This window comes from Mycteria americana, chromosome Z (assembly GCF_035582795.1).
Source record: "Mycteria americana isolate JAX WOST 10 ecotype Jacksonville Zoo and Gardens chromosome Z, USCA_MyAme_1.0, whole genome shotgun sequence".
Lineage (NCBI taxonomy): Eukaryota > Metazoa > Chordata > Aves > Ciconiiformes > Ciconiidae > Mycteria > Mycteria americana.
Genome location: NC_134396.1, coordinates 3,013,994 through 3,024,912, shown reverse-complemented (window position 1 = coordinate 3,024,912; position 10,919 = coordinate 3,013,994). Strand labels below are relative to the sequence as shown.

The 10,919-nt window shown below is 61.8% G+C and overlaps 1 protein-coding gene across 5 annotated transcripts; it reads right to left on the bottom strand.

Annotated features, from left to right (window-relative positions):
* Window positions 1-3,418: 3,418 nt before the first annotated feature.
* Window positions 3,419-8,945, bottom strand: GALT (galactose-1-phosphate uridylyltransferase). Of its 5 annotated transcripts, none has more exons than XM_075526697.1 (12): window positions 8,411-8,945; window positions 8,106-8,275; window positions 7,954-8,029; window positions 7,774-7,822; window positions 7,410-7,539; window positions 7,074-7,130; window positions 6,651-6,773; window positions 6,367-6,499; window positions 5,813-5,896; window positions 5,567-5,721; window positions 5,366-5,466; window positions 3,419-5,215 (listed from the first exon to the last, which is right to left on the bottom strand). In XM_075526697.1, exons 1-11 carry the CDS (start codon window positions 8,802-8,804, stop codon window positions 5,401-5,403), a joined length of 1,437 nt encoding a protein of 478 aa, XP_075382812.1. In that variant the 5' UTR covers window positions 8,805-8,945; the 3' UTR covers window positions 3,419-5,215; window positions 5,366-5,400. The 5 variants fall into 5 exon arrangements, with proteins under 5 accessions (XP_075382812.1, XP_075382813.1, XP_075382811.1 ...); XM_075526698.1 differs by having other exon boundaries at window positions 3,419-5,179; XM_075526696.1 differs by having other exon boundaries at window positions 3,419-5,466.
* Window positions 8,946-10,919: the final 1,974 nt, after the last annotated feature.

Here is a 10,919-nt window from a genome sequence, read left to right as displayed (position 1 = left end):
GCTCATCCCAGCTCCGGCCGTACCCTGCGGGCCTTAAACCACCCTGGGTGCACTGAAGCAGGTGGTTTGGCTTGGAGCTGGGCAAGGGAGCCTGAAGGCACCGGACAGGCTGGAGACCTACTAATTACTTTCTTATTAGCATCTAATTAGAATCTCTCCACCTCGTCCACTCTCCCAAGGGCCCTGCCTCTGCCAGGAGTCACCTCATGCCCAGGCAAACCCCCCGGGGATGACTTTCCGCCCCGGATCCATCCTGGCGTTGCGATGTCTCCCTGCTCCCAGGGCTTTGTTACTGACTCCTCAGCATCGCTGAATGTAATTAGCAATAATTTATGGCTTCCTTTTCTGGAACATCAGGACGAAGGGGGATCCCTCCTTCCCGGTGGCCACAGGGCTTACACAGATGTTTGTGAACTCTCACAGCTGGCTCAGGCAGCAGGGGAGTGCCAGGCACAGACGGGGTGCCCTGTCTCAGCCATGCCAGGAGCCAGCTGGATTTCACACCGACCCTGGGGCTCCTGCCTTCTCCCAGCATCTCTCCTGCTCGTGGATAACCCCCTTTTGCAGTCAAGCGTGTTGGCTGTCCCCAGCTTAGAGCAGCCCGCTGCCCTCCCATCCGCATCAGCTCCCCTCCCTCCCTGGCTCGTTGTGTTTGAGGTGAATCCAGCGAGAATCTGGACCCTCCTGCAGTTCCCCTTGCTCTAAACTGAGGCCTCTGACCCTGGGATGGGGTCCCAGGATGGGAGAAAGGCTCAAAACCACACGCAATGGCAGGTCACCGTTGCTGAGAGCCAAGCCCCAAGGTGCCTCCCCAACCCTGGGTGTGCAGGAAATTCAGGGGGAGATGAGGGAATCCACTGCTTAGTGACCACATGAATGCTGCAGTGTGATGGTATTTAATTACCTGCATGTCTCAGATCATTAACAAATTAAATTCCAGCCCTGGGGCTGCTGTCCTAAAGCCCATGCAGAGCCCGTGGCTCTCTGCTGCTGGCAGGCAGCATCCAGACACCCTGTTGTGTCCACCTGGGACCAGCAGCCCTCCCACAACACATGGTCCCCGAGGGCTCTGAAAATGTCTTGCAGGGAGGTCTCAGTCACCATCAGCAGAGGAAAAAACACCAGCTGGCTGAGGCATGGGCAAGTCACCTCCAAAACTGTTTCCTGCTGGTCACAGCCCTTTGCAAAGCGCCTGCCAAGGCAGCTGCCGAACCCAGGGGAGATGCTCCATGCAGCCTGGAAAAAGCTGGGTGCTGTTTGCTGCCCCTGAGTTTGCTACCAAGCTCCTGTGTGTCTGTCTAAGCCAAGATCTAAAAGGGGTTTGGGTTTTGTTTTTCATTCTCCTGGCATAGCAGATCTCCCCACAGCATGGAGCCGCCTGCTGCAGGGCACCAGGGTGTTTAGCATCTGCTTAAAATTTTTAATTGTTTTCATGTTAAGTGCTTGATGGTGTCTTTTAGATAGAAACGTGAGGGATTTAGCCTTCCCTCACTCCACTTCCCTTCCTCCCCTCCTTCTTTCCTCTCTCCCTCCCTCCATTTCTTCCTTTCATCCTTCCTTCCTTCCTCTCTTCCACCCTCCCTTGCTTCCTCTATTCCTTCCCTTTTTCCTCCCTAAAAATGTATTAGTTTCTTCCTTATTACATTCCTAAAAGCCCCATTCAGTCACAGGCAGCAGCAGGCAAGGAGAAACTCAACGATAAGGGCAAAAACAACAGTAAAACTGGAATGAAATGACAGCCATAAACCCAGTACCAGGAGGGACAGTAAAACTGCAGTTTGGCAGGAGCCAGCAGGCCTGCATTAATACCTTTTTTTCCTGATTAAAACACTCTGGTCACAGATTAACTTCCTTTGCTCAATATTTATTGTCTCACCTGCACTGGAAGGCAGGAAGGAGCGGAAGAGAGGTGGGCAGGGTTTGGGATTCAGGATCTGCAGCAGGTCTGCAGCTTTTGGCAGCTGCCTAGGACACAGACACATAATCAAAGGTGACAAACGTGCCTCCAGCAATTACCATCCATCATTGAGTACTCACACCAAAGGGTCTCTGTGCACCGGGGCAGCATCCCGGAGTAGCATCGCAGGACTTACCCGTGGCCGCAGAAGGAGTCAGTGTCAGAGCTGGCGATGCTCTGGGTCTCCCAAACACACAGAACAGGGGCGACGATGGAGACAGGCACAGCTACAGCCTGGGCGAGCACATTGGTTTGTCTCAGTGAAGCCAAAGCCCCAGCAGCTCTGAGGAAACCATGTCCCTTGGTAGCACAACCCATTTGTTTCAGTGGCATCAGAAAACGGGATGGAAATTAGACTAAATTCCTGGCCATCCCCCCTCAAGTGTCTCTACACCTCCATATCCCCTGCTGGGCTTATCCCTTGCTCCTTGAAGAGAGCAGGACATGCTGGCCTGGCGCAGAAGCACCACAGCCCTTTCCTAATCCCTCACAGCCCTGCTAATGCACTATAGAGGTAGCAAACACCTCCGTGGAACCTCAATGCGTTTTTAGGGCATTAACTCCATGCTTGAGCTTCGTCTCAGCTCCCCTCGCTCCCCGGATCGCTGGCCCTGCTCATCCTTCCAGAGCAGCTCAGGGAAGGGATTGCGGAGGATGTATTTGCCCTGATGCTGGGGGACAGGGGCTCAGGAAGGGTGACCCCATCGCAGGGACACTTTTCCCCGGATGATCTCCAACAGGTCCCCTGCAGAAGTGAAATGGCATGGAGGCACATCCATACAGGGCACCCCAAGGGGCCTCTGTTTCCCTTTGATGGTTCCAGCTCAGGAGCAACAGCCGGGTGCGCCGCAGCCCCTCCACTCCACCACCCCGCACCCAGCTAGACGTTTTTAATCTCCTCACCATAGATCACTTTTTGATTACAACTGGACTGTAACTACCAAAATATAAAAGGCTTCGGGGCTTTACAGCACGGTAGCCATGGTTCCTATGAATCGCAATGCCTTTGCATCCTCAGCAGCTCCGTTCGCGCCAGCCTGATGCCTCCCCATGCCACAGGAAAGGCTTGTTGCTCCCTCCCAGCCTCTCACACCCCCTTGCACAAGCTAAAATTATTGGGGCAAGAGGAGGTGGATCTGTCATGAGGAAGGGGAGGGCTCAGCGTAGCCAGCGTCCAGCTCTCACACCCGGCTGCACCAACCGCTCCTCCACCTGCAGCTGACTTCCACCCTGAATGTTTCAGATGTTTTTTTGGGAGGGAAATTTAATTTTTATTTAAAAATAATTTAAAATTAATTGTCAGACCGTCTCTAAGCTATTTTAGCGGCAGCTAAACTCCAGCAGCTGCTACCTGCCAAGGAGGGCATCCCAGCATGGGTACCAGAGCTCCTCGGCACGTGCCGCCTCCCCAGCCTCCATCCTAAATCACAACACAACAAACAGGCTGTTCATTAGGCGCTGTTTAATTAAGCAATATGGATCCTGCCTCGATATTTACAATGCCACTTGCTCTGATTTATTAGAGAGAGTGTCTCTTTTTTAAAGACGGCGACTGTAAAGTTTAATACCGCTTGACTTACTGCGAGTTTCATTTACGGCCCTGGGCCGAGGCTCTGCAGCCCAGGCTGGAAGCCGGTGGGCTATTAAATCAGAGCTAACTGCGCGTGCAGGGAGATGACTAGCTTCGTTACAACTGGTTCGGCGGCTAATTACCCCAATCTGGATTCCTACATTTAAGCCAATTTGTTGCCGCTTTTCCAGGGCCCTGGGGAAGAGCAAGGAAGTTCGGAGGTTGGCGTGAAGGCAGTTGTTGCGATGAGAAGGGATAGGGGCTGCCATGGGGATGGTTGCACAGGCCAGACGGACGCTGCTTGTCCCAGGAGGGAAGAAATCAGTTTTCAAGAGGCCAGACTCCGAGCTGGGCAGCCCCCATACCGTGCAGGGGGAGGCTGTGTACAATGATGGCTCCAAGCTCAAGGGTCACCCCAAAACCCACCTCCTCCTCCCCAAAACCCTTGGGCACCTTGGGGACCCCTGAGGCCAGGTGGTGAGATAGCTTGTGGGCTCTGGGATGGGGCAACCAGGGAGGAGGATGGGGCCAGCATGCAGGAGCACGACATCCAGCCCAGCTCTGAGCTTCATGCTGTCCGGGCCCTTCTCCCTGCCCCAGCCCCATGGGTAGGGATGGGGGAGTGATGCACAGATGGGGTGGGGGGGCACAGCCCTCCCCACAAATAGTTATCTTGTAGGTAGGAGGAGAGCATTTCTCTCCTAGCAAGATAATTCTAGCCCCCAGGAGCCCACTCACAGACTTGGTAAGGATAGGCGCCTCATTAAGGAGTTATGAGAATGGCTCTTTAGTCACAAATTTGCGTGAAATGTGATGGCAGATGGCACAGGGCATCCCCCCACATCAGCTGTGGGGCTCCACTGTCCACGACCTACCCCTGCACAGGCCCAGGGCTTCCCTGGGGGAAGGGGCTGCAGGGGGAGAGAGCACAGAGCTGGTTGCAGCACCCCTCAGCTCTGCCCAGGGACCAGGCTGCTGCTGCCCCATGCCATGGGTGGGCACAGGGAAGGGGAAAGGGGGCAGCAGCACCATGAGCAGAGCTGGACCCCCTGGCAGTCCCTGGACTAGCGATGAACCAGCGCCTTGCTGCATCCCGGCAGCCCCACACAGCCGGCCCAGGCATAGAGGAGGAAGAAGAGCGGTTGTGCGAGCTACGGCCAGGCATCCCCGGCCAGCAGCCTCCATGCAGCGAGTTTGCCAGGCCTCAGCCCTCTCCCAGGAGGTGTCTAAGCCTTGGGCGGTGTCAATTCCTCCCTGCTTCCCGCTCCTCTCCCAGCCTGCAGCACTCAGAGACAGGCTCAGAGCTCCCCCCAGGGAGGAAGAGGAGGCAACGCAGAGAGAGGGACAGCAGCAAACAGCATAGGCTGCCAGCACACACCCTGCAGCCCTCAGGGTTATCCCCACCACCACCAGTTGGGGGTCCCCACCAGAGACCCCAAACCTCCCACCGAGGGCTGAGAGCCACCAGGGCACAGGCAGTGGCACTTTGCTTCCAGGTTTTATTGGCCAGCGGAGCTGTGCCCCTCCACAGGGCAGACAGTACTCCCAGTCCCACCAGTAAGACTGGAGCCCTTTAATGATGATACAAGCACACTGCAGAGGTAGGAAGACACAGCCTGGGATGGGGAAGGAGACTGGGGGGACCGCAACACCTGTGCAAGGATACCGCAGCATTAGGACTGGGGTACCTGAACAGGCAAAACCAGTCCCCAAGTCACGGCAAGCCCAGCCGTGACAAGGCTCCGGAGAAGCTGGGAGACCAAAGGGCTCACAAGTGACACAAGTACCTAGGCCTCAGCTCTCCCCACCCCCAGCTGATTCCTCTCCCCTGGCCTCACCCAGCAGAGCCAAGGGCTGGCTCCGCTGCTTCTCATCATGATGTCTCCTTGGCCCTCCGCTTGTAGTGCACCTCGGGGAGGCTCCTCAGGCGCTCAGCCGCCTGCAGGGCACAGCACAAGGGGCAGCCAGCAGACAGTCCCGAGGACAGCCCCAGCACAGGACCCCCTGGCCCCCCACAATCTCCCCCGAGCTGCACTCACCTGCTCCGGGGTGAGGTCCCGCTGTGCCTGCGCCAGCATCTCATAGCCGACCATGAACTTGCGGACGGTGGCGGAGCGGAGCAGCGGGGGGTAGTAGTGGGCATGGAGCTGCCAGTGCCCACAGTCCTCCTCCAGGTAGGGGCCCGTGGGGGCTCCTGCCAGGGGTGCAGCCGCTCCATGAGCCCCAGAGAGGGGGTGGGGACATGGATGAGAGGGTTGCAGGGGTCCCTCAGCCACGCCACTCACCGTGCCAGCCCATGGAGTAGGGGAAGGACACTTCGAAGAGGTTGTCGTACTTGATGAGCAGTCTCTGCATGATGGAAGCCAGGCCTGCAGGGGAGTGCCGGGGAGTCGCACCCTAAACTGGCCAGTCCCCTTGCCGAGGGCAGGCAGCCCACCTGGCTTAGGGGAGTCACCCGCAGCACCCCTCCCTGGGGGGACATCAGTGACAGGCAGGAGGGACATGCTGGCCAGTTCCCCCGCTCCCAGCCCACGCAGACAGCCTGAGCAACGCAGCGGAAGGAGCCCCCATTCCTAATCAGCCAGCATCCCAAGAGCACAGGGCACCACGAGCTTCATCACGCCAAAAAGTATGACAGTTCCCCCGCCAGTACAGCCTGTGCCTGGATGCCCAGCTCCTGCCCCAGCATATTGGGGGTGCCTTTCCCTCCTCAAACCAAGGCTGGCAGCCCTGCACCCCAGGGGGACACGGACCCTCCAGCACCAGTGAGGCTGCCACAGAGCTGCCTCTGAGCCCAAAGAACGTGGTACAGGGGCTAACGAGGTGCAGAGCCACTCACTGTCCCTCTCGCCCTTGCGGAGGTCCTGGAGGCGGCAGACGTGACGGCGGGGCAGCAGTAGGGTCTGGTAGGGCCAAGTCGCCCAGTATGGCACCACGACCAGCCAGTCCGTGTTCTCCACCACCAACCGCTCCTGTGGGACACAGCGCTCGATGGGAGCAGGCACAGCCCCAACGCCCCAGGGATGGGCACTCCCAGGGACCCTGCTCTTGCAGGCTGGCGGGCCCACCCCTGCACATATCCAGCTCCCAGGGAGGGGATATGGATAACAGCCACGTCCTCACCTTCCGGCGAGCCTCCTGCTCGGCATACTCCAGCAGCATGGGCACGCCGTGCTGGCTCAGGTGCTGCCGCTGGGTCCGGTCCTCCAGGCGCGCCTCGTTGGGGAGGAAGCTGCTGGCCCACACCTGGGAAGGACATCGGGGCACGGGGCTGGGTTACCTGTACCCCGCACTTGCAGGGGTGTCCCAGCCACGCTGCCCATCTGCAGGTCCGTGCTGCCACCAGGTGGAGAGTCCAACATGTGGCAGCCACAAGGGACAGTCCCCAGGAGGGGAGGTGACAGGACAGGCATGGGGTTATCCTCACTGCAGAAAGCTTTGGGACCAGGGCAGGGGGATTCCCGTTCACATCTTCTGCCCGGGTTTGCTGTAGGGTCGCCCACAGGGACTTGCAGTTAAGCCAGGTCACGGGTGGGATAGCCTCACCTGGCAGTGCGGATGCGGGTTGGAGCAGCCCATCATCGCTCCCTTGTTCTCGAAGATCTGCGGAGGAAGAGGTGCAGCCAGCAGGTCCCAGCCCCAGGGTCCCTGCCGCGGGCTGCCATGGTGTCCCTGGCACACCAGGAAAGCATCCCACAGGAGAGCAGAGCCTCACACCTGCCTGGAAAGGCTCAGGGGGGCATGAAGTGGGGACAGGGGACCCACACGCGACTGGGATAGTCCCAACCCGAGGTGCTGCCAGAGCACCCAGCCCTGGCCCCCCACCTCCACCCAAGACCCCCGGGGCAGGGAGAGAAGGGCAGCCCCCACCAGCCCCCAGACCTGCACCCAGGGGTAGGAGGCACCCAGCTCGGCTGCCAGCTCTGCCCATGCGTCGATGACGGCCCGGATCTCCGCCAGGGACATGAGGGGCAGCGTCAGGTCTGACCAGGGATGGAAGCACATCACCTTGCTGTGGAAGAGACACACATGGCCGGGGCTGTGGGGCGTCCCCAGTGACCTCCAGAGCTCTGCCGGGTCACAGTGGAACAGGGGAGAGGGATGAGACCCCTGACATGCCCCCAAAACAGAACAGGCATCCACAGAACAGGCAGTGCAAGGAGTGGAGTGGGCTCGGTCTGGCTTCATCCCCTGGGTCCTGGCTGACATCACAGCCCAGACCCCCTAGAGCTGTGGGGGTACTCACCACACACCCCGGGCTGCTGCCGCTTGAAACAAGGGGTGATCGCTGTCACCTGGGGAAGGACAGAGAGTGGGGAGGGAGAAGGTACTGGGGCAGCACCCATGCCTCTCCAGGCCACCCTGCAGCCCCCCCAGGACCTGAGCCTGGAGGTCCCCAGCAGTCTGCTCTCCCCCCAGAAGTTACCAGGCTCGGGAGCATCGGGCTGCAGCGCAGGGAAGTCATTTGGGAAGACGAACGTCCCCTCGTACTGGGGGTTCACCTGCCAGGGCGAGAGACAGGATCAGGGCGGGACAGGGTGGCGGGGGGAGCCCGGACGCCTGGGTCCTTGGTGGTACCTCGCCGTTGGCCCGGGTGGCCCCGGGGCAGAGGGGGTTGTTGGCGTCCCAGCGGGGCACATCCTCGGGGGGCGGCTTCTCCAGCTGCCCCTGCCACGGGCGCTTCACCCGGTGGGCCGACACCAGCACCCAGTCGTCCCGCAGTGGGTTGTAACGAGCATGCTGGTGCTCTGCGGGGCGAGAGGAGCGGGGGGTCAGGGAGGGACGCGGGGTGCAGACCCCCCGCGGGCCGGGCAACCCCCACCCACCATGCCCCCTCCGCGGGTAACCCTGCAAGAGGGTCTGCACCCCACTTTATGCTTCACCCCTTCCTCCCTGTCTCGGGCCGGGGAGCTTCCCCGCTGCCACCCCGCCCGGGCAGGGAGGCTCCCCGCAGCCCCCGCTTCCCGCGGCTCGGCCGCGCTCCGCCGGGGGCCCGGAGGGAGGCAGCCCCGGCCGTACCGCTGGCGCGGAAGCGGCCGCCCCCCTCCTCTCCCTCCCCCGCCGGCGCTGCCTCCATGCCGCGGCGCTCCCGGAAGCCCGGCCGGCAGCAGCGGCACCGCCCCGCGGGACCGGCCCCTTCCCGCCGCCTCCGCCGCCGCTCCGCCCCGCCGCGCCGGCGCAGGGCCGCCCGCGGCCGGGCATGGCGTGGCCGCGGCGGGGGCGGTCCCGCTCCCCGTGCCGGTGGCGGCGGGGCGGAGCGGCGGTGGCGGGCGGCATGGGGGCGGCGGGGCGGCGGGCGCTGCGGGCCGGGCTGGCGCTGGGCGCGCTGGCGCTGGTGCTGCAGGGGCTGCGGGGCTGGCTGGCCTCCAAGCGGTACGAGTTCACGCCCGCCGAGATCGCCCAGCTCGCCCGGCACCACGCGGGTACGCGCCGCCCGGGGGGACGGGGCCCACCGACCACGGGGGTGGAGGGGAGCGGGACCGAGGAGGGATGGGGACGGGGAGCGGGAAGCGGAACCGGGGACGGGGGCGGGGGGAGCGCAGCGGCCTGGGCTGGGGCAGGGACCCGTAGCGGGGACGCGGGGTCGCGGAGGTTCCGGTACAGGGGGGCCGGGATCACGGCGGGAACGGGACTGGGGTCAGGGAGGGGCCGGAGGCTGGGACTGGGGCAGCAGGACCGGTGTCGGGAAGGGATCGGTACTGGGAAACAGGGACGGGGAGCATGGGGGAAGTGGGGTGGGGGAATGGGACTGGAGCGAAGGAGGGATGGGGACTGGGGCAGCAGCATCACCCAGCCCGGCTGGGGCTGAACCCGGGGTAGGGTGGCTCTCTCGGTGCTGGGGCTGGGCCAGGACGGGGGACCAAGCCCCAGGTGGGTCAGGGGCAGAACCGACCCCCAGCTAGGGCTGGAGGGGAGGGCTGGCCCCATAGGGGACAGGGTGTGCAGTCACAGCAGAGGGGCGGCATGTCACCAGGGCAGGGTCACTGTCACCTTGCTTGGGTCCCCCATCTAGCCCAGCACCTGGGGTGGGCTGTAGGGCTGGAGCGCTCGGTGCTGCGTATCCTCCATCACCATCCAGGGAGGCAGTGGGATGGGGTCAGTGGTCACGGGGGCTGAAGGGTAGAGAGAGGAGACGTCTTCCCTAGGCAGACCCCCCTAAGGATGTGCTGGGACCCTGTAGCTGCGGAAGGGATTCAGCGGGGGCTAGCAGGGCTTGCTCCGTGCCAGGCACTCACGGCAACCCTGGGTGCTGCAGGGCTGGACCATGAGCTGGCTTTCTCCAAGATCATCGTGGAGCTACGGAAGAAGCACCCAGGCCACATCCTGCCAGATGAGGACCTGCAGTGGGTGTTCGTGAATGCGGGCGGGTGGATGGGCTCTATGTGCCTCCTGCATGCCTCGCTCACTGAGTACGTGCTGCTCTTTGGGACGGCTGTCGACACTGGGGGCCACTCAGGTAAGCGAGGTGACAGGGCTGGTGGGTGGGGGGTTTCTCTGAGCTCTTTCCACTCCACTCATTTGGGTCTAGCTGCCCCGGCCGTGGTGTGCCTGAGGAAGGAGCCCACTGCTCTGCTTCTTCCATGGGGTGCACGATGCTGGAAAACACCCTCCGCATGGGGACCAGCCCCCGTGGTGTCCTGCAGCACCTGCAGGTCCTTGTGCATGCCATGTCGTGCAGCCAGGACTCTCCGCATCCAGCTGGCAGGCAGTGGCGGGCATCACATCTTCTGGTGCTTCAGCAGGGAGCGAATGCCAAACATGCTGGAAACGATGGGTCTTAAGGACACCGAGTAGCCCGGGCTGGCGATATGGCCAGTTACACAGGCAGCCTGAGTACCAGACCTGGCTGCGCTCCCCAGTGTGTTGGGGCCCTGGGACTGGCATCCTTCCCCCTGGAGGGCTGCTCTGTGCCTCAGACCTGGGCTCCCAAGCCATCCCCGGCAGGGATGTGCAGAGACAGTGCTGTCTGTCCTCCTGCAGGTCGGTACTGGGCGGATATCTCCGACACCGTCATCTCGGGGACCTTCCGGCAGTGGAAGGAGGGGACCACCAGAAGTGAGATCTACTATCCAGGTAAGCGCAGCAGCCATGGTGCCCTCCGGACTTCATCCATGTTGCGGGGTATGGCTGCTCTGCAGGCTGGTCCTCCACTGTTGCAGAGCCTCTTCCTTCCGTCTGGCAGAAGCCAGGGGCTCACGATGGGGCAGTTTGTGTCCCCTGGGGCATATCCCAACATCTCAGTGGGTGCCAGTAAGAGAAAAGTGAGCGAGACTGGGGAGGTGTTGGGATGCACAGACCGGAGTGCTCAGCCCTGCAAGTCCCGGTCCCACAAGTCTCTTTGGGAACAATGAGGGGTAGCCACTGCGAGCAGTGCTGTTTGTGTGTGTTGGC